Source organism: Drosophila subpulchrella, chromosome 2R (assembly GCF_014743375.2).
Source record: "Drosophila subpulchrella strain 33 F10 #4 breed RU33 chromosome 2R, RU_Dsub_v1.1 Primary Assembly, whole genome shotgun sequence".
NCBI lineage: Eukaryota > Metazoa > Arthropoda > Insecta > Diptera > Drosophilidae > Drosophila > Drosophila subpulchrella.
The window spans coordinates 3,424,810-3,447,286 of NC_050611.1; the positions used below are offsets into that span (position 1 = coordinate 3,424,810).

A 22,477-nucleotide genomic window follows, 5' to 3' on the forward strand; every position below is an offset into this window, starting at 1 on the left:
CAAGGCCAAAGCAGAAACCGACACGTCTTCCCTTCATTATTCATTTGCGAACACGACAGAGAAGAAGACCAAACCACTTCCATTCAAAGTCAGCCATATGGAAAGATATCTTTTCAAACACAGTGAGCAAAGAGCAGTCAAAACAAAGGGAATCGCGGTCCGTCGCTGCGTGTGTATGTATAACACGAACTCCTGGCATTTTCGGGGTTGTTCGACGACAAGTGAAAGAAGCATTGTACTGCGACAAACAGTACGGTGAACAGAATCTTAGAATAGAATATATTCAGTTAAATTTTGTAAAGAAGGGGTTTAAGTTGAATTTGTTAGAATAGAATAGAAAGCTCCACTTATTAAGCACTTTGTAATGAAATGAATTTTAATTATTATTACTAGGTAAAAAATATACGCAAGGTAGCAAACAAAAATCCTTTACGTTGTTAAAGTTCTTTAAAGAACATTTATACCTTTTACATGTAAAAAGTGTTTTGTAATAAACTAATATTTTTTCATGTCAATTTGAAATTTGTTATATCACATTAATGTTTGTGTACAAATAAATATAAAACCCCTTTAAATTCGTCTGAATTATTTATTTTAATTATATTTCGAGTCCATCATAAACATGTTTCGAGGACTTAGCAATAATGGCCAATCACTCTGAACTCGGACCTTTCAAGTGAAGAACTTTTATATAAGATTTCTTCGTAGAATGTCAGAGTGACCACGGAATCAGTCAAAAAAAATCTTTAATATCTTAAAAATACCACAAGTACTCACAAATAAAAATAGACGGCCACACTGTTATGTCGAAGAGTTTTCAAAGACACCGTTTATATGAAAATGATAATAATCTGTCAAGTATTCATATCAATTAGGGTATTCAATTGCGTTGCAAACGTTTGAAAAGTGTAAAAGTGTAAGCAGTTCCAACAACAATTTCCATACAAAATAGTTTTCAAGGCCTACAACACCCCAGCCTATGTATACAAATCTGTTTTACTTGTGTAGAAATAGGGGGTTAATAATGGGTAGGAATTTTATCTAAAATACTAAAAATATACTGAAAAGTTTAAGTCCATGGTAATGACAGTGAAAACAAAGAAACAAATTTGAATTTCAAATGCAAAAAATAAAAATTTGTCTTCTATAAAACAAAATCATTGAATAACAATTTCACCCTCAAGAAAGCGAGCCAGGGAGTTCGAAACTAAGAGATGGACCGAGAGCGAAGTTAATAAAGTCCTAGATTATATTTTGGAGAAATATAAAAATTTAAAAGTTATCTTTCTTTTGTACGTCAATTTCCTGCAACGATGTCATAAAATAGAGGGCGTTCACAATTCTCGTCTGGCAAACTTACAAAGTTTACACTTGTGCAACGCAATTGACTACCCTAAATGTGTTACGGATTCATAACAACATTTGTAATTGACATGATTTTGTCGTCAGAATAGTCTGCAGCAGGAGCAACAAATTCTAAAATATGCTCCCTAATCAGGGGTTCCCCCTATGGTCTTTTTTAAAACTTTATTTATTTAAATGTTTTGAAAAACAATCTGGGTATTCCCCAAACTTTAAAGTAATAATGGGTACTGGTGATGCTAAAATGTTAAACAGTTATAGTTTCTAAAAATCGAGTTTGTACGGAACGAAATTTTTGTTGGTCTCCATTAAAGCCTCTGCACACACCCGCTTAAAATCGCTGTTGCAATTTTGAGCAATTCTGGTTCACACAGATAATCGTTGAAGCGAACAGCTGATCAGCACAAGCAAACCGTTTCCAAAAGGAGAGGACGTGCAAATTCAGTGGCTCCGAAATGAATGGAAAACAACGCAAAACTAAGTACAATTTGAACGCTAGCATGTGGAATGTTTTCATCGCCAAATTAATATATGATTGCTATTAGCAAATTGATTACGGATGAGATTTCCATTTAGGCAAGCGTGAATATTGAATAGGGATTATTGTTGGTCAAAAGTGAAACCACTAGAGTTTTCACAAGTTAGAACCGTTTTAACCTTTTAGTATTTATAACACCATCCCTTTGTGACTATATTAACTTCTTAGGCAACAATTTCAGAGGTGGATGCGCCATCAAATGGCTTTTTCTTTAGATAAATAATTAAGTTTTGGTGCCAAGTCTTGCCCAGAAGGACATACGCTGAAGGCTGGCCATTTCCTTAAAATAATAATGTGCTGAGTTTGTCGTAGGAAGGCTCCGATAAAACGGCGCCTTTGGAATCTAAATGCATTTCCTACTTAAAAAATATCGAAACTATAAGTAAAAAATTCACTCAAACTCGTAAAAAATACTAAATAAAAACACTAAAATACTAAATTGATTTGCGTGTGCGGTCCCATTTCCCGCTGAACCAAGTTGTAGCGTATTTCTCCATCTCTTTTTAGCACTTGTATTTCTTATGGAAGAAAAAGTCGCTGAGGCGAAATTTGGTCACTGAAGCAAAAAACCCCTCTCCAAATAAGCTATTAAGGGGGCCCTATTCTAGAGCTGGGAAACCATCGAGAACGACAATTGCGATTTTTCGAGGTTTTTCGCAAACTAATATTTGCCAATATGTAGGGTATCATCATTTAAATTAGCTAGATCAAAAAGGGTATTCTTTATTAATTCTATCAATATTAGTTTTTGTATGTTGTTATGTATGCTTCAAATAATTTCAGGATTTGTCAAACCTTAAAAAAAAAATAATAAAATATCCAAAGACGTGTATAACTTTGCTTAGTTAGTAGCAGTCCAGCCGCTTGACTTCAGATTAAATTGCATTCTTAATTTTGATAATCTACCAATTTTTCTAGATAGATAGAAGTTGATCAACGACGTTTGATTGAAGTGAGACCTGCGGTCACAAATGACTTAAAAAAATTGTTTCAGACTCTGTTGAAGTCGTTAGGACACACAAAGCCTTTTAGGCCAGTTTCGCCAGAGTTGGCTGGTCCCGTTTACAGCTCTGTACATATTTTTTTTATGTAAAGAGAAAATAAGTTATTACCCCCCAATAATCTGGTGGATCACTGAACATTTTTTACTATTTAATACAGTTTGTTATACCGCTTAAAGCTTAACTTTACCAGAAAACCGACAAAGCTTTCATTTTGACGATTTTATTCTGTAAACTGAAGATATTATTCACGTTTAATTATTTTTTATCCCACTTTAGAATCAATCCGAAGTTAGTAGAGCTTTCTCAGAATAGATAAGTAAAATAAAATGTAGCACTTAAAAAACCAAGCATCGTCCTTCGATAGTTTTTTTCCGCTTTTAATAAATTCTAATCACCCTGATTCGGCTTTGTAACATAAAGCCTCCCTGGATAATACTGGTGAAAAATACTGTAGCACACCCACTGTGCAAGTACTATCATATGAAAACCTGATCATAAGGTTAGCCAAGATGGCAACCACACTATATGTTAAGTTAGGACGCGAACCCTCATAGTTATCTAAAGGTGTGTGAATAAATTAGAACAAGAGTACAAAATTATCATGTACACTTACAGTGTAAGGTATATGTACGAACTTTTTTACCTTACACGTAAAAAACAAACGAATTACATTAAGCCTGGACCCAAACCATATTTTGAAATTTCTCAGAAATTAAAAGAATCAAGCGTTGCCAGACCGAATAAATGCTGTCCCATCTTAAGGGGAAAAGGCAGAGATAGGTGAAAGGGATGGCAGGAGTTGTGAAGAAAGCGGTGAGGCGTTGTTTACATGCAGAACGGGGGTTAAAGAGAAAGAAGAGGTTGGTGGTACCAGATCGGGATAAATATGACTCATTTCAAATATTTTTTGCAAATTTTATTTTCCAGGCTTGACGAATAGCTTAATGCCAGTCTTTTTTTTTTTTGTCAGGCTTGTGCCAGGCTTTTCGATAGGCGTACTTTTGCCATGCCTGTGCCGGGTTTATAGCCCTGTTTCATGATAGCCTTATAGATTGGCTTTTTTCCAGGCTAGGATTTTTTCAGGCTGTTTGCCATTCTTTTTTTTAAACCGTTTTTTTTTTATTTGCCAATATGTATCGGTGTTCCAAAAGTGGTTTAAGTATATGATAGTCGACGAACTCGATTAAAGCGTTCTCCCTTATTTCGTTTTTATACCCTTGCAGAGGGTATATTGATTTCAGTCAGAAGTTTGCAACGCAGTGAAGGTGATGTTTCCGACCCCATAAAGTATATGTATTCTTGATCAGCATCACTAGACGAGTCGATCTAGCCATGTCCGTCTGTCCGTCCGTTTCTACGCAAACTAGTCTCTCAGTTTTAAAGCTATCGGGCTGAAACTTTCCCAAAAGTCTTATATCTTTTGCAGGTAGTATATAAGTCGGAACCTGCCGGATCGGACAACTATATCTTATAGCTCCCATAGGAATAATCGGAAAAAAAAATTTTTTAAAATTATATATTTGGTGTTTCTTAACATATAACCTTCTAAGCTTGGAAATTACATTTTTTAATTAGTTTTGAGTTTCGAATTAAATTTTATCAAAATCGGACGACTTGTCATATAGCTGCCATAGAAACGATCTGAAATTGGTGGGAAAATAATATGAAACAAATTATAGCTTCGGTGTTTTTATCATATAACCTCCTACGCTTGGAAGTAACATTTTTTAATTAGTTCTGAATTTCGAATTAAATTTTATCAAAATCGGACGACTATATCATATAGCTGCCATAGAAAGGATCGGAAAATTGGTGGGAAAATAATAATAATTAATAATAATTACAGCTGCAAGGGTATACAAACTTTGGCTTGCCGAAGTTAACTTCCTTTCTATTTATTTATATTTTAAAAATGTTTGCTATTACCTGTTATATAACTTTAATGTTATTTATAAAATCACATTATCTTACCATTAAATACTTTGATTAAGAGTTGGTTAAATAAAATGCGTTACCTAAATAACTATGTTACATTAAAGTATACATTGTGCCTTAAAAACAATTTAAAAAGCATGTGAGCAAGGACGGTCAAATTTAATTAACGGTTAAATTTAATTATAATGTACCTACCTCGAAATGGCCTTTCGTTAAGTTACTAAATTAAATTATTAATTTATAATTCAAAGGCAGAAAACACGCAATATTTATTTTCAAACGACTACTATAAATAATCAAAGAACAAAGTTTAAAGTTGTTATAAAGAACTTTACCGGTTTTTCAAAAACTAGATCTATTAAACACAAATCTTTTTTAAATGCTCATTTCGTATTTATTAATATACATAGTAAAGTAATATTTTGTTCGATTAATTTTTGTTCGCTTCAGCTTTAGAATTCTTCTGCGTTTTTTTAGAGATAGGCTTCCGCCTGCTCCTCGATCCAAGCGGTGTGGGAATTGACGCTGGTGTAGACTCCGGGGAATCCTTCCCTGCCGCATCCCACGCCCCAGGACACGATTCCCACGAGCACCCCATCCACGGCCAACGGGCCACCGGAATCGCCATTGCAGGTGTCCTTTCCACCTTCAAGATATCCAGCGCAGATCATCTCATCGGTAACCGTGTATTCCTTGGTCAGATACTGGGCTCCACAGGTGTTCCTCTCCACGATCTCCAGCTCGACGGCACGCAGCATGGCGGGCAAGGCCTCATCCTCCTCGGTCCGCTTGCCCCATCCACTCACAACGGCATGGGCTCCCGACGGAGGAGCCTCCAAGGCCACGGCAATGGGTTGCACCAGGGCCGAGTACTCCAGCGGCTCCCGCGTGATAATCAGACCGATGTCATTCACATACGTCTTCTTGTTATAGCCGGCATGCGGGATCAGCTTGCTGACCTTCACACCCTGCTCGTCCAGATCGGCAATCGAGTTCTGACCGGCCACAACCCGGATATAGGAGGCATAGCGTCCCTTGATGCAATGTGCGGCAGTGATCACAATCTTGGGGGCGTAGATACATCCCCCGCAGATGTGGAGCAACATGTAGGTCTCCAGGCGAACGGAAACCTGGTAGGGATAGTCCGAGATGTCCGCCTGATCGCCACCCACGATGCGGGGGCTTATGGAGGCGGATTCCGCTAGGATAACCAGGCCAAGAAGCCCCAGAAGACACAGTTCCAACCGCAGTGACATTTTCCAAAAAACTTTAAAAGTGGTTCGAACGGGACGCCTTATATAGGGCCAAAGTCACCTGCTTATCACTTATCACAAAACGACGAATTTAGCGATCATCCCCGATCCCCGATAGGTATTTTGGATTTTAATAAAATTCTGGAACGATATCGTAAAGTTTATAGGACTCACAGACCAATACGTTTTTTATATCCATTATAAACTGGGCGGTGGCTTCTAAAGACCTAATGACCACAAAGCCGCAAGAAAGCCAAGTGACCAGTTAAGGGGAACCCAATGTGGATTATCAGTTAGTTGTTCCGTTGAGTCACTGGTCGGCCTTATTTCTTTAACCACTGAACTTTACTCTTATAGACTGACTAAGAAGTCTAGTCTAAGCTGTAATCTTAGTCGCGAACTCAATGGAAACGTGTCTCCAGATAAGTGGCGTCGGAAAGGTAGGCTGAGATTTATTTACTATAATAATCGGTGGTGCGAGGGTACTCACAAGAACAGTACAAGAAGCGATAGTCTAATCAGGTTGATAGCCATAATAATAATAGGTCTGTTAATAAAGATTATTTAAAACATGGCAAGCCACTCATTAGGGTGGTGCGAAAAAGGGATTATTAGGAGATCAGTTTTATAGATATAAAGAAAGATTTCCTACCTTAAATCACAAAATCCAAGAGTATTTTTAATGAATGAATAACAAAGTTTATATGTCCGAGTTTTGTTAATAGCCCAAAATTGCCATTAATAGCTAGCACAAACAGAAGCGATATACTAATCAGGTTGATACAGTGGCGGATCCAGAATTTGATTGTGGGGGGTTATAAAAAAATTTGTCGAGTAGAAATAAAAAATTTGGAATAGAATACATATTACATATACTTTTTAACTCCAGTAAGGGGGATATATCCCCTATATCCGCCCAGCGTATACTTAAAAGTCGTTAAATAAACTCAATTTAACTTTTCTCTTCTCACCATTTCGTTCTAATATTGAGAACATTGATACCAAAATGTACTTAAACGGTTTTTAAGAACGAATGTTCTCAATTCAAGAACAATGTTCTTGAATATTTCTCTCTGTGTACCTATTGGAGGGTCCAAAAACGAATTAGTATAGTAACGGTAAGAGATTAGATATCTTGGTATAAGTAAGTATATAGTTATATAACCTCAATTCAGAAAATCAAGAGTAATTTTAATTTTCCAATTATTAGGGTGGACCAAAAAAGCAATAGCAACGCACAATAAAATACATGAGTTTATTTCTATAATTTGATATGGTTTATATTCAAAGCCTGTATAACCAGATTACATTTTAATATCAAAAAAATATTGATCTTTTTTTGTGTAGGTAAAACATGAAGATATTATATTTCTGGGTATAATAAAGACACCAAAAGACCCAAATCCAGGAGAGCATTGAATGAATGAATAAAAGTAAATACATCCGAGTTCCGTAAACAACACAATGTTGACATACGAATCTATCACAAACAGAAATTTCGCGGAAATAATCCCGAATATATTTTTTCGAATTTATGATGACGTTAAAAGCCCGCGTGTTGGACTGCGCAAATTCTGACGACTAGATCGGTAAACACCAATGATTGATGTAATCAATGTCTTGAAGAGGCCCGTCTGACGGGCTGCATTTCTGAGCAAAGTTCGATCCCCTGGCACGCGTCTGGGGGAGATCTCCACCACTCAAATCGTTGAGACTGAAGTGCCACTGGAGGAATCGCGTAGGGTCTGTGCCTTTCCAAGGGAGATGGTTTGTACGTACATCAAACAAGCGTAGATCCAGAGAGGGCACAAAACGGATAATTGATTGCCCCGCCACTTGGCCGGGGCATCCAGCATCACCGCCACTTCTAGCTACTTAGCACTTCGAGTGCCGACTAGTTGGCAATTACTACTTATACTCGATACTCTCGGGTATCTGGAAATTCGGGGGCGGTGGCGGAGACGAAGGCGGAGACCCGGCTCACGTACGCTCTTTTTCGGCGGGTTTAAGCCGAGCTTGATCGGCCCAAAACGGTTATAAATAGACGCCGCCCGGCGGAGGTCCCGCATTTGCAGCTCATCAGTCGGCGAAAGTGACTCTGGATAACAATACCCAAAAACGGATTTACCCACTAACCAACTTGACCGTCCATGTGCGGCTCCAAGCCAAGAGTTCGTGGCAAGGACTTGTGAACTAAGATTTTAACAATATATTCAAATACAGTGACTCAAAATGTTTGTGGAAAAAGTGGTGAGTGAGAAAAGTTGAAAGCATTTTAAATCGAAAAAAGTTTTGAAAGTAATTGAAAAGGTTAATTAAATTAAATAAAATTCAAAAATCTATGTTATGTTATGGATATATTACAATATTTAAAGCAAGCAAATATTAAATTGTGATTGACCAAGGATATAACAAATTATTAGTATTATGAGTGCATACTGTCTATAGTAACCTTGATAGCAACATAAACAAAATTTTTATTAGGTGGGGTCAGCTTTGAGGGGTCAGCTTAAATATAATTTTATAAAAAATAAATCAGTCTAAGACCAAGACTTTATTTTAAATTCAGTTAACTCAAAATATTGAGGATTAAACATTTTTAGATTTTTAAGAAAAGTCATAGTGCGAATATTAATCCATTGATTTAAATTTAATTTTCCACTGAATGATCTCACCTGTCTTAGTTGCTTTATTTATATGTGAAACATTCTTAAACGGAATTATTCTTATTCAAGAAAATAAATATTAAAGACAGATATTTAAAAAAATTATTATGCTAAGAAATTCATTAATTTAAATATAGTTTTTCCATCGAGTTATCTCCGCTGCCTTGGTTGCCCAGTTAGTAGATGAAACATTTTTAGCCGGAATTACTTTTGGGCGTTAGATTCCAGCAGGCCGTCTCGGCAAGTAGCATCTCGTTTCGGAAGACCATTATGATAATTTATGAAATTAGTGGTAAATAATCATGATGTATATTTATTAGTAAGCAGGTGCCAATTGGCGAGCAAACACGCGGGTTCTGCACACCTCGCAGCCTGGATATGCCGTGCCCAAAAAAACCGAAAAATATAAAAAGAAATAGAAGAGCGGAAGCCTTCTAAACGCTTCGCCGGACTTTGGTTAAATATTGAGCTGATTAAACAAAGATTTTGGGGGTTGTTGGACCTTGTCTACGATCCCCTTGAGAGTTCCTAATTTGCCAACTATTTTCGGGGCAGCAGCAGGCGTGGGCGTTGTGGATCAGATCGAAACGTAGTTTCCTTCACCAGTACCTATCTGGGATACGTACCGTACTAAACCTAACCTAAAGCGTCAGAATAAATTTGTGAGATTTCCGAGATTCATGCCGAGACTCGATTTCCGGCAGATGGGCACCATGCCCGCGAACACCGCTGGTCTGTGGAAGCGGGTGACCTTCCTGCTGGCCCTTCCGGCCATCGCCCTGTGCGCCCTGAACGCCTTCTCCGGCCACAAGCACGTCGAGCGGGAGCCGTTCGCCAAGTACGAGTACCTCAGGCGCAGGACCAAGCGGTTCCCCTGGGGCGACGGCAATCGCAGCCTGTTCCACAACGCCGAGGTCAATGCCCTGCCCGAGGGCTACGAGGACGAGGTGGCCGAGGAGGACTAGTCACTTCTCTCCTACCCCGATATCGTTTTTCCCAACACTCTTCCACGGTAAGATCCATCTATCCGGATCCCTGGCCTGGTAATCTAACTTTGTCCCCCCAGAACACCCTTTGGTAATTTGACTTTTGGACTTGTAATTATTATTACATCACCTGTGTGGCCCCTCGTTTGCAGATTCTTCGCAAGTAATAAATTAATCATTGAGATCTGAGTCAGTCTGTGGTTTCACTTGGCCCTGAGACCTGTCGCATCTGGTTCGCTAATGGTTCGGGCTTTTACTCTCGCCCAGAACCAAACAATGAGTTATAGGAAGGGGCGTTGAGTGGTGTGTGGGAACTGGCCGAAACAAAAGATTGTCCCTGGAACTTTGGTCGGCTATCATCATTTGTCATGTTTTGTGCTCATCGCAACCTGTTGCACCACTGACACGAATGGGCCAAATAACACGTACATCTATAGGCGAGGTGGAGGTGCTTTAATCGATCTTTTAGGCACACGTACATACTCGCACATATCTGCTCCAAAGTCAGAGATCGCATCGCATGGATCGCATTGCCCATACGCCGTGTTGGCCCAAGCAATTCACACCGCAGTTAGATACATAACTTATACTTTCGTTGCGATTGCGATTACGATAGCGTGTGTTTGCCGAAAACTTGCGACATGAGCGGCAAGGGCAAGTACAAGTACTCCCAGCTTCCAAGTACAAATACCCAAGTGCTCCGAGATCCCCAGTTAATTAGACTCCAAATACGCCGAATAGTGCGTAGCTGATGAAGTGCGTTTCGAGAGCCTCTGTTCTCGATGGCAAACTAAATATTGGCCCGTGTACAAAAGCAATTATCCACATAACTTACTGACCCAGTGTGTCTTTATCACTTTATAATTACAGCTAGAACGCGCTACCAAGTTGGAGCTGTGCTCGATCCTGATCCTCGTGGTCATTAGCCTGAGTATCTACACCTTCTACGCCACCTTGAGTTCATACCTGAGATCGGTGATCTTATCGCTAAGGCTCACGGGTCCACCATCGCTCCCTCTTTTAGGAAACTGCATGCTGGTCACGGATAAGGACTGTAAGATACCTTAGAAATTATCAGAAAGAATATTTTCATATTATTTTTTTGTATACTGCCTAAAAACCCCATGAAGTCAAATTTTAAATGAAATTCTTTAAGAACTCGCTTTATAAAAACACTGAGGATCCTGTAACAAATAACTCATTTTGTAACGATTTTTAGTCTGCATGTTAAACTAAAAATTAGTTTTATAACTTTTTAAACGTAGGCTTTGAGTTTAAAACCTACTTTTAGTTTAATATGTACATTGTACACTTCATGGGCCCTATAGTATTTAATGACGAATATGTAGAGTATGTAAAATCAGATTAAATCCTTAAACCCCTTCTTGCAGTGATGAATAAATGCGCTGGAAAAGCCTTTGATTTATATGGATCTCTGGTGCGGATCTGGGTGCTACTCTTTCCCTTCTTTGCCGTACTGGAGCCGGAGGACCTGCAGGTTATACTCTCCTCCAAGAAGCACACCAACAAGGTGTTCTTCTACCGGCTGATGCACAACTTTCTGGGTGACGGGCTGATAACCAGCAGTGGCTCCAAGTGGAGTAACCATCGCCGGCTCATCCAGCCAGCCTTTCATCACAGCCTGTTGGAGAAGTTCATAGACACCTTTGTGGATGCCTCGCAGTCGCTCTACGAGAATCTAGATGCCTCCGCCGTCGGCTCAGAGATCAATATCGCCAAATATGTAAACAGCTGTGTGCTGGACATACTCAATGGTGAGTCTCCAGGAGTTTCCTTGAGGCAATTCCCTTACTTAATCTTTAAATCATTCACAGAGGCCGTTTTGGGAGTGCCCATCAAGAAAAAGGGCCAGGAGGCGGTCAGCATGGAGGATTCACCCTTCCGCCAGGGCAAGCTTATGATGCCCACGCGGTTCACCCATCCCTGGCTGCTGCTGGACGGGATCTACCACTGGACCAAGATGGCCAGCGATGAGCTTAACCAGAAGAAGCGACTTAACGACTTCACTCGCAAGATGATCCAGCGACGTCGTCAGATCCAGAACAATAACAATGGGAATGGCGAGCGGAAGTGCCTGCTGGACCACATGATCGAGATCTCCGAGAGCAATCCGGACTTCACGGAGGAGGATATCGTCAATGAGGCCTGCACCTTCATGCTGGCTGGCCAGGATTCGGTGGGCGCCGCCGTGGCCTTCACTCTCTTTCTGCTCACTCAAAATCCCGATTGCCAGGAACGCTGTCTCCAAGAGCTGGAGACCATCTTCGGGGGCAGCAATAGGGCCCCCTCGATGACCGATCTGCACGAGATGCGCTACATGGAGATGTGCATCAAGGAGGCACTGCGTCTGTACCCCAGTGTCCCGCTGATTGCCCGCAAGCTGGGCGAGGAGGTTCGCTTGGCGAATCACACTCTGCCCGCCGGGAGCAACGTCTTTATCTGCCCCTATGCCACCCATCGTCTTGCCCGCATCTATCCCGATCCGGAGAAGTTCCTGCCGGAGAGGTTTTCGCCAGAGAACTCGGAGAACCGCCACCCGTACGCCTTCATTCCGTTCAGCGCCGGACCGAGGTACTGCATCGGCAACCGGTTCGCCATCATGGAGATCAAGACCATTGTGTCGCGGCTGCTGCGCAGCTTCCAGTTGCTTCCAGTCCCCGGAAAGACCACCATTGCGGCCACCTTCCGGATCACGCTGAGAGCCTCCGGCGGACTGTGGGTGCGCCTCAAGCCCCGCGATCATCCGCTAACCGATCACTGATCACTGATTTCTGATCCCTTTTTCGTTACATTAACTTTAATTAGTATGGTAAATATGTATATAAATCGATACAATAATTTAAACACTTAGCTGCCTCTAGCCTAAGTACAGTCCCTCTGACTGGAGGGAGTGCATCCACCTGGATGCCGACATATCCTACTGTGAGTGTGGGGTTGGGTGTGCACTGTGTGTTGTGGATCCTGGACTGTGGGTGCGTTCTGATCCGCAGTCGCTTCGCATTCGCTTCATATTCGAGTGTTCGTAGAGTTTCTCTGGGGTTTCTTGCTTAACAATGCTATATCTGCTAAATCTGTAATAAAGTTATGTTGGTCGGCATTTAACCGACTTAATCTAGGACGTGATATGCTGCGTTTCGTTGTTGAATCGGTTGATGAGACGTCGAGCGCGTGATTCGCGACCTGTCTCCGTGTTCGCCGTGTTCCCATTGCCATTGCCATTGCCAATACTTTTGGCATTGCCAAACTGCCGCTGAGCACTGGCCACCGTGTGCTGTTGGGCAAGTCGCTCGGCGGCCTCGCGGACCCGCTGGCTCATCAGCCGCGTCGGCGTGGCGGATCGCTGGGGCAGCGGAGAGCTGGGCATGGACCGCGCCTGAGGAGGTCTGCCTTTGGAGGATCCACTGGGCAGGCTGGAAGCGGTGCCTCGTCCCGTTTTCCCCGACTCCTCTGCTGTAACACAAAAAAAACAGGGGGTTAATCAAGCAGTGGGTTTCAAAGATGAGCCACAAACGGATCATGATCATATTGCAGGGTCAGTAAGTTCTTACTCATTGACTATTTTAAGAATTATTCGATTATGTTGTTTACTATTTCAAAAACGATAAGGTTATGGTTTGACCTATTTGTCATCGTGAGCAAATAAAATGGATATTATCTATACAGTCAAATAAAAATGTTAGTAAGCTAATAAAAAGTGGAACAGTAAGAACAATTATCTGCCTATTGAATTGAAAACTTCGTATTTTATATAAAAGTTAAGTACAATAAAACAATATTAAATGGGATGATTTAATATAAAAATATTAGAATAACGGTAGAAGGTATATGTAATTAGTAAGACATTTACTTAAGGCATTTTATAAGGCCAATAAGTTTTAAGTCCTTGAGTTAAATATATTTGTTGAATTTAATATTTCCATATTTAAAATAAATAATGCAATGGATGAAAATCATAGCGGATAATAATTAATTTTTATATGTAAGAGACAATTTTGTAGATATTGTTTGATTTAAGTGATGTCATTTTAATGATTCAAGTTATTTACTGTTCAGCAATTATAATTGTAAAACCCAAGAAATACATTCAGATTAGTTCCCTGTTTAAAATTATTGTTTTCAAAACAATACGTTCAAGATCCGTTCGGGGTCATGGGAAAAAGTTACTTCTACTGATGCGTCCCACACTCGCCACCTTGGCTATTTTGAAGGGCTCAAAGGCAAGCGGAGGTTTGTTAGCAGCGGATGCGGATGCAGAAGCAGGAGGGGACACCTGGAACCTGTCCTTCAGCTGGGACACCTTCAGCTTGGACTCACACAGAGGCTTGACCTGGGGCTTGGCCTTAGGCTTCTCCCGGGCGGCACTGTCCTCCAGTGACTTTTTCCGCATCTTGATGGTGTTGGTGAAGTCGGATCGCATGATGGCCTCGCCGCCCTTGGCGGGCAGTTCCAGGGTGACAGGGTGAAGCTCCGCGTCCTGGACAACGGTGGGCGAGGAGGAGCTCGCCTTGGCAATCGCCTCCAGCTTTGACTTGGCCAACGAGAGGAGCAGCGTCTCCTGGGCTCCACTGCAGTTGGAGCACTCGCTGTAGCCGGAGTCACTTCGCTCACTGCACTGTGATTTATCGCGCAGCTTAAGTACGGTACGCTTCTCCACTGGCGGCATCTCCACGCTGAAGTCGTCCTCCTCTTCGTGGAGGGATGTCATCTGGGAACTCATCCCAATGCCAATGGCACTGGCCGTCAGCATGCTCAGTCCCGAAATCGAGGGCCTTGGACTACTCAGTGCGCCCATGGCAATGGCTGAGTTCCTTCGCGACACCGACAAACTGGCCATGCGTCCAAGAGCACGGATGGCATTGCCCGTTTTCTGGAGGGTTAGCAGGAGCAGCAGTAGCAGGAGCAGCAGCAGCAGGAGCAGCAGCAGCAGGAGCAGCAAGCAACAGCGGGCAGGGTTAAAAAGGTAGCAGCACTGGGTTAGGATCTAAACGAGCAGCTGGCCTTAAGCATTTACTAACCTGCCACTTGCGCCGAATGATGAACTTCTTCAGCTTGTCCGTGCAGATCTTGTTGTTACTGAGATGGTCATCGTGGCGCTGGCACAACCACTTGGATTCCAGGCACTGCTGGGCGGTCAGGCGCTCCTCCTTTCGGTGCACCAGCAACTGTGAGATAAAGTCCTTGGCCTCCTGGGAACTATAAAAAGGCAGACATAAGTAAGGATAATAGATAATATAGTGAATTCTTCATGGCATGGATCATGGCTTTTCTATGGTTATTTGTTATCTAGATTGACATATTAGATAGGTTCCATTGTATAGAGCTTTAGATTGATTCATGGATAACAGAAGTCTGCGAATTCTTTAGAAATGGAAACAAAACATTTTTAGAATTTATAAAGAGTTCATGGAGATGCTACAATACAACTCATACGATTATGCCGATTTCATTATTATTAGGTACATCTTAAGGGATACTGTATCATATGACTTACACGCAGTCGAAGGCCTCGTCATCGTAGTCGTAATCGGCTCTTGTAATGTTCGAGAAGGTTTCCACATCGGTGTCGCCCATGAAGGGGGAAAGACCCGATAGCCTGGAAAATACGTTTTAGAGCAACTTATCCCATAACTTAGATTCTAAACTCACAGCACATAGCATATGACACCTACGCTCCACATATCGGACTTAAATCCAATGGGTTCGTAGCTAATGATCTCTGGTGGTATAAACTCGGGCGTTCCAAAGAGGACGCGGACGGGCGCTTTCGTATCCAGCCGTTGGGCCAGGCCAAAGTCAATGATCTTGATCTGGTGGCTGGTGCGGGTATGGCACATAATGTTCTCGGGCTTCAGGTCCAGATGCACCACACTCTGGCTGTGCATGTAGGCCACTCCATCGCAAACCTGTCGCAGGAACAGGATGCAGTCCATTTCGGTCAGGGTGAAGTCGTCAGCCACCACGCGTTCAAATAGCTCACCGCCAGTAATGCTGGGGAATGATACAATATGAGTGGGGGGATCTTGTTATAAAGGCAATCCATTATACTCACTACTCCATCACCATGACAATCTCCCTGGGACTTTCGAAGGAGGCTGCTAGTTGGAGCAGTTTCGGATGCTGCAGTGAACGCATGATGGAGATCTCCTCGAGCACCTTCTGACGATCCTGTGACTTGATGCACTTGATCACCTTGGCAGCCAGCAGCTGCTCCGGCTGACCGCGCTCCTGCACCTTGTAGACGATGCCAAAGCGTCCTTTGCCCAGCTCCTCGATGATCTCGAATCGCGACTTGAAGTCTCCGCCGGATTGGACGCTCACCGACTGGCCGAAATGATCGGTGACATCCGCTGTGGTCCTCTGTGGCTTGCTGGTGATCTGCACCAGTTCGCTGGCCTGACCGGGTTCACTGCGTCCGTGGATATTCTCAGCACGAATCCTGAATCGGTATTGCAGCTGCGGCTGGAGGTTCTTGACGGTGTAGGCCAGGGTGTCCACCACGCGGGTCACCTGCTGCCAGTTGTCCTTATCGCAGTCCTCACCAATGGTCTGCATCTCAATGCTAGAGGTTTACAGAGGATGTGAGTGATCAGCCTTAAAGGGGTTCTACTTCAGAGTACTCACATGAAGCCCGTGATCATACAGCCACCGTCGTAGGGTGGACCGCACCAGGCTACTGCCACGCGATCTGGTCCTAGGGAGACGCTGGGTTGGCCACTTGGTGGCTCTGGAGGACCCTCAACTGCCACCGAGGCAGCCGAAGCCTCCACGCCGTAGTCATTCATCACCTCCACCGTGTACTTGCCACTGTCGTCCGCCGAGATGTCCGTGATGTAGAGCGTCGACTGTTGGCCCGAAGTCCGGATCGTCACATTGGAGCTCTCCACAATGGGATGGCACTGTGGGGAAAAGAGAGATTTGTGTGAGAAATTGAGAAATGCACAGGGAAGAAGAAAATTTACCAAAGGGGCTGAGGGGTAACTATATTATGTTTAAAATTTAATTTTCCTAAATGATTAACATCTTTAAGGTTTCGAGTAAAAGTCTTTGTATTACAAACAACAATTGATTAGAAATATTAATAGCTTTGATAAATACACGAAAAATTACAGTTCTGAGTATTAACTTCAGTTTTATTTATTGATAAAGATGGAAAATCGAAACATTACATTTTTCAATATCAATCTAACACTATTCAATGCATCAAATGGCTCCAGACATTTATCTCTGTACGGTTTAAGTAATTTTTTCTGCAAATATATTGTTTACCCTACCTTTAGTGTGAAAGTTAGATAAATTTGGTGCCTCTTCAAGATAAAAGAATGACGAATAACTCAATTTCGGGGTGATTTATTTGGTAGTGTACCTCAAGCTCTGGCAGCCAACCTTCGCTGGTGCGACTCGCCCAGCATTTGCGGTTTGCAACCATTACGTAGCCAGTCTAGGCAACCCAAGCAGCCCAACTAGCCCAGCGAACCCAAGCCCGACCGAACAACACCGCAAACTGATCGTGACACAGTCACAACAATCGGAGACCTAGGCTAAATGCCCAAAGCGAGACAGTGAACTATCGAGATAGGGTGCAGAGTGGGCTTATGGCAGATAAAGAATATGGAATATGTGGATCCATAATCCCCGGGTCTGCCTGCTTTGGCCAAATTGGGTCAAGATTGCACAACACCTCGCTCCGGCTCGAAACCGGACCAATTACCATAAGCCTACTGCCTCACAATGATATAGGTATTTCTATATTTATAAACCCCTTTTGAGGACTTACCGCCTTGTACCAGATGACTTTGGTGCCCGGGAATGGCTCGTAGCGAACGCTCAGCCGAACATGTCCACCGATGAGGGCGGTGCAGTCCTCGGGGCGTCTCAAAATGCAGCTTCTGGCCGCCAGCGAGGAGCTGGAGCTGTTGCCCCTGATGGCGGGCAGTACCAGGAGGGTGGTGTAAGTACGGGTGGCGGGTATGCGCCGGGTTTCCGCCTGGGGGTGCTTCACCTGCAGGCAGATCTCTCCGCTCCTTGACGCGGTGACGTCACGCATGCGCAGAAGCCGAATGCCGTTCTCTGGATATGACTCCAACTGAAGAAAAGGGAAAAGAACATGTGGAGTATTAGCTAGGGATCTTATATACACTGGGGAAAAAGTAATAAAGTTCTTAATTAAAGAATAATTACTTCTTTAAGTAAAGATTATTATTGGGCTTTCTCAAAGCTTTATTAATTGATATTTTATTGAGCCATAAATATAATCAAGAACAATGTTATTGATAGATATTTTCTAAAAAACGGTTTCGTTTTCTTAATTTGCAAAGTGGCTTTTTTTAAATATCTTGTAGTGTATTGAAAGGCGAACGTAAATTTCTTGTGAAAAGTGAAATTAGTTCCATCAAATATTTGCTTATGTGTTAATTGAATTCAAAGTGTGACAAGCGAAGTGAAGAGACCTTTAAAGACGTTTTTTTTAAAAAAGTAACCTAAGTTATAGGTTTAAAAATAAGAAATCATAATATATATAGGACATGATTCCACTTTGATCATTTGAAAGTATAAAAACAGTATGTGGGATAGATCTTTATCTTCTTTAAGTGAATTTTACCAAGTATTAAAAATGGGATAAGGGAATTCCGATATTTGAAAGCATGCCACTGTATATCTTTAATAAAACCACTTTATAATATTTTTGGGATAAGCAATGAAGTTCACAGATTCAATAACAACACTTCTGTTAATGTTTAGGTATATAAACTTTTTTCTCAGTGTAGCCCGTTCACATGGGTAAACAATTATATACTGTGTGCACAAGTGTCTGGAGAGGAGAGGGAGCGACCGATCCGATCCGGGACCGAAGCAGACTATAGTGACGCGACGCCAACTGAGGTTGCTATAGAACTGAAAGGCCTCTCCGTGGCACGCACCAATTAAGCGAGAACCGAGAACGGAGAACGGAGAATCGGGAACGGGAATGGGACCCCGAGCGGACCTCGCCAAACGGAATTCCATGAGCGGCGACCAAACGATCGTGACAATGACACTTTCACGCCCGCTCTCATTTTCATTGGAGCACAAACCTTATCGAAGGGGGATAGTTATATAGGGCTCAGGCCGAGCGAATGAATGCCAGCGACATTGATACACTCGCACTCGGATGCAAGTGCAATCGAATTGCTTCGCCTACCTGTGACATCTTGTCACGCCTTTGCTTTCGATTGAGATTCCGATTGAGATTGGGACTTTGGCTTGCCCATGCATCTGGATCGGGGGTGTATCTGTATCTGATAGTTGCGAATTTTCGGGTCTAAAATCCGAGGACCGAGGGCACCGAGATGTGCGCCGCTTGAGCGCCGACGAACGAATGTTTCCCCAGCAAAGGCGACATCGTTGGCATGCAGCTCGCTTGCCGGCATATTTCAATCTTCGCTTTTGGGCCTCCAATATGTGTGGCTTATGCAAATGAGCATGCTCTCACACACTCCGACTCTGGCTCGATATATACACAATTATTATTATTGTTTTCTCCGCCAAAAGTGCGAACAAGCAGCCTGCGGCAAGGCAAGAGTAGAAATGAAGAGCTCTGTTTTTGGCGTTTTGGGGCCAATCGCTCTGTTCGGGTTTTATTACGTTTATTACGCATACGCACCGTCATGTTAAGTGAGTCATCCGAGTGGGCCAAAAGTTGCCCGTTGAGGTACCATTCGGCTTCCGCTTGGCAGGGGAAAACACGGGCGTAGAACAGGGCTTCCTCGCCGGAACCGCAGACAACCGGAAGTGGTGACTTCAGGAGCTGGACACACTCCTCATCCTGCCCACGAAGATCCCGCTCCAGAACGCACAGCTCCCCGCTGGTGCTGCAGTCGCATTCGCTGGAGATGGACAGCGAATCGGAGTGGCAGGTGGAGCTCCAGTTCCAGTTCCAGGTGGAGGCGGAGTCATTGATTCCGCTGGTGAACACCTGGCAGCTGTAGATGCCCGAGTCAATGTCGAAGGCGTCGTTGATTCGCAGGCACAGACGTCCATTGCCATGATCAATGTAACTGCAATAAGTATTAATACAAGTGCGATAAATAGTTGTCGCTGCGTATGGCGAACACAAAGGGAGAAAAGCGACGTTGTTATTCAATCGAGGCTAATCGTTCGAAAATGGGTGCTTATAAAACACTCAGTTGCGGTCAGCACATTTACATTGTTCTCACAAATTAATTGAAGTGAATAATATTACTATATTGTAGGTTTAAATGGTTCGGTTTATTGCGAAAACTGTCTTTTCATAATTAAAATGATACAGTTTTTATATTAAGTCAGTTTGTTTCGAATAAGGTCAGCCAAGAAGGGTTGTATAAAAAATAATATATGTTATAAGCAAATAATAAATATTAACTCTATAACCATTTGTAAAAGTATTTTGTATCTATGAGGTTGTAGCATAAAAATATTTTGAGCCCCTATAAACTTTAATTTAATTAGTTAAAAAATAATTGGTAGGGTGTATTTCAAAACAAGTACTCTATAAATATTTATAAACAAAGGTTGCAATCAATTGGAATTTAAAATATTTTTAGTGTTTAAAAAAGAAATAAAATATATTATGAAATTTATGTAACAACGATTTGTTTATTATACATTCACAAACAAACGGTATGGTCAATTAAAGGTACTTCATCAGATATACTCACTTGAACTCATCACTGTCCGGTAGAATTTCGCCATTCCGCAGCCACACGTAGCTGTAGGGCTCGTCGCATTGGATTGCGCAGCACAGATCGATCACCTCGCCCTCCAGCGATTTAGTAATCTCAGGCAGTGGTTCCGTGATGACGGCGCGACGCCTCAGAATCTCCGTATTTGGTTCGTGGAAGGTGACTGCGGTGGAACTGATCAGGGGATCGTGGTCGCCGCTAAAGATGCAGGTATACAGGCCCTCGTCCTCTCGCGTCACATTGTCCACGATCAGCAGGGCCATCGATTCCTCTTCCTGCAGCAGAATGTGCACTCGCTCCGACTCCTCCAGCTCCACGTTGTTGTGGTAGAACCTCACCGAGGGCACCGAGGAGCCCCGATAGCCACTTGCCAGAGCCATGCGTCCGCCAATTGCTGTGGGAATTAAGTCAGATAGTAATTCAGTTGAAAGCAAGTAAGCATTTCTATGATCATTAAGTCTGAGTTACTTCACAGATTTGTAAAGCCAAGAGTGGGAAATTGTTAGAAAGGAATTCACTTAAAACTACAGAATAAGCTTTTAAATAATCTCCATTTATCTCTTTAGTCTTATAAATGAATCAATCTTGTTTGAAGTATTATCTAAAATAAATTAATGTAAATAAATTTGTGATGAAGACATTCCTTCTGTATACATTTTAACACGTAGATCAATATTTTTTAATAATTCGAACCAAAGAACCTAATACAAATGGTTTTCAAACCCGTTTTAAAGAGCTAAGATCGATTCGGTTGCAAGAAAATTTTCACCTCCAAAAACACAATCATCCATATTTTAAAATCGGTTCATAAAAAAAAAATAACTTAAGAACTCTTTCATCTTCACTTAAAAACGTATCTTTTCAAATAAATAAGAAGACGAAATCTCAAAATGAGATAATTTTGTCTTGTCTTTTTTCTTTCCTAATTATTAAAACCAACTGAAAGGGAAGTTCAAAGTTTCCACCCACCTGTGGATGGACCCATGATGCGCCTGTACAAGTGGGCGTTTCGGCGGGAGGAGGAGGCGCGCACACTGCGCACGGAGGGCGACTTGGAGTAGCGGGAGCTGCGGATGACATCCAAGCGAGCGGTGGCCTCGATCCGCCCGAAGTCGTTCTCCAGCGTGACGCGATACAGGCCGGCATCGTCGAAGGACACCTCATCGATCTCGATGATGCGGAGGTCGTCGATCTCCTTGACGGCGATGCGCGGCGTGGGCGTGACAATCAGGCCGTCCTTGTCCCAGGTGGCCCACGGCGTGGGATGTCCGGAGATGGCGCACTGGAAGCGCACGCTGTCGCCCTCCTCGACCACGCGGTTGTAGGGAATGGCGAGGAACTTGGGCGCCGTGATGGCATTGCGGGCGTCACTTCGCCTGCGCTCCGAAATTCCGGACAGATCGATGCTGCTGGTGCGGTAGGATAGACGCAGAGGGGAGAAGCTCCTGGCGGGCGTCGATCTCGGCGTGGAACGGGGCGTGGAGTGGGCGGAGAGCAGGCCACTGGGACGCGTTAGCTGGCGACTCAGCATGTTCTCCTTCTCCTCGGGCACGTCCACGATGATGCAGGCGGAGGAGAGACTGCGGCCCACCGAGTTCTTCGCCACGCATGTGTACTCGCCCTCGTCCTCGGGATACACGCGCGGAATGCTCAGCGTGGCCTTCGTGCCATCGAAGGACATCACGTAGTCCCGATCGCTGGGCACCACGTGCCCGTCCTTCTCCCAGATGATGAACGGCTCCGGATCGGCCTCGACGTGGCACTCCAGCGATATCGCATCCCCATCGCAACAGCGCAGGTTTCGCAGGTTGCGAACGAATCGGGGAAGGGTCTCGATGTTGCTGTGGATTGTTAATAATATTATTACTATTTTTTATTCTGATAAAATTTAGCGTAGCCACTATTATGTGTATTTTAATTCAGAAGTCAGGACTAATAGGAATATCAATTGATATATTCAACAGATTTGAAAAGATAGAGTCAATCTCCTTTTTTCTTAATTTGTCACTTGTAAT

The 22,477-nt window shown here is 42.9% G+C and overlaps 4 protein-coding genes and 1 long non-coding RNA gene across 18 annotated transcripts in view; 3 read left to right on the forward strand and 2 right to left on the reverse strand.

The window, feature by feature from the left end:
- Window positions 1-5,210: 5,210 nt before the first annotated feature.
- On the reverse strand, window positions 5,211-6,339 carry LOC119550043 (trypsin alpha-3). The gene has a single exon (XM_037858496.1). The coding sequence runs from the start codon at window positions 6,093-6,095 to the stop codon at window positions 5,313-5,315; it is 783 nt and encodes a 260-aa protein (XP_037714424.1). The 5' UTR covers window positions 6,096-6,339; the 3' UTR covers window positions 5,211-5,312.
- Window positions 6,340-8,154: 1,815 nt separating this feature from the next.
- On the forward strand, window positions 8,155-12,615 carry LOC119550041 (probable cytochrome P450 4aa1). Its single transcript, XM_037858494.1, has 4 exons — window positions 8,155-8,342; window positions 10,615-10,798; window positions 11,136-11,519; window positions 11,580-12,615. The coding sequence occupies exons 1-4, from the start codon at window positions 8,325-8,327 to the stop codon at window positions 12,524-12,526; spliced, it is 1,533 nt and encodes a 510-aa protein (XP_037714422.1). The 5' UTR covers window positions 8,155-8,324; the 3' UTR covers window positions 12,527-12,615.
- LOC119550044 (cytochrome c oxidase subunit 6A1, mitochondrial) lies at window positions 9,159-10,551 on the forward strand. The gene is made up of 2 exons (XM_037858498.1): window positions 9,159-9,770; window positions 9,825-10,551. The coding sequence occupies exon 1, from the start codon at window positions 9,439-9,441 to the stop codon at window positions 9,721-9,723; it is 285 nt and encodes a 94-aa protein (XP_037714426.1). The 5' UTR covers window positions 9,159-9,438; the 3' UTR covers window positions 9,724-9,770; window positions 9,825-10,551.
- The window catches only part of LOC119550040 (myosin light chain kinase, smooth muscle), a 46,345-nt gene continuing 36,412 nt past the window's right edge, over window positions 12,545-22,477 (reverse strand). For 6 of the 13 annotated variants that reach the window (XM_037858477.1, XM_037858482.1, XM_037858483.1 and 3 more), the window contains 11 exons: window positions 21,432-22,303; window positions 20,439-20,856; window positions 19,406-19,799; window positions 17,540-17,848; window positions 16,387-16,661; window positions 15,815-16,324; window positions 15,412-15,753; window positions 15,257-15,358; window positions 14,781-14,958; window positions 13,930-14,632; window positions 12,545-13,215 (listed from right to left, as the gene is read on the reverse strand). In XM_037858477.1, the coding sequence (XP_037714405.1) occupies window positions 12,878-13,215; window positions 13,930-14,632; window positions 14,781-14,958; window positions 15,257-15,358; window positions 15,412-15,753; window positions 15,815-16,324; window positions 16,387-16,661; window positions 17,540-17,848; window positions 19,406-19,799; window positions 20,439-20,856; window positions 21,432-22,303 (4,441 nt within the window). In that variant the 3' untranslated portion in view covers window positions 12,545-12,877. Of the gene's footprint in view, window positions 13,216-13,929; window positions 14,633-14,780; window positions 14,959-15,256; window positions 15,359-15,411; window positions 15,754-15,814; window positions 16,325-16,386; window positions 16,662-17,539; window positions 17,849-18,559; window positions 18,646-18,943; window positions 19,087-19,405; window positions 19,800-20,438; window positions 20,857-21,431; window positions 22,304-22,477 lie in introns of those variants that run through there. The other 7 variants (XM_037858480.1, XM_037858478.1, XM_037858481.1 and 4 more) reach the window with 7 other exon arrangements.
- Window positions 19,796-21,531, forward strand: LOC119550045. Of its 2 annotated transcripts, XR_005219437.1 has the most exons (3): window positions 19,925-19,990; window positions 20,417-20,896; window positions 21,409-21,531. It is a non-coding gene; the product is annotated as an uncharacterized LOC119550045 (long non-coding RNA). The 2 variants fall into 2 exon arrangements; XR_005219436.1 differs by lacking the exon at window positions 21,409-21,531 and having other exon boundaries at window positions 19,796-19,990; window positions 20,417-21,362.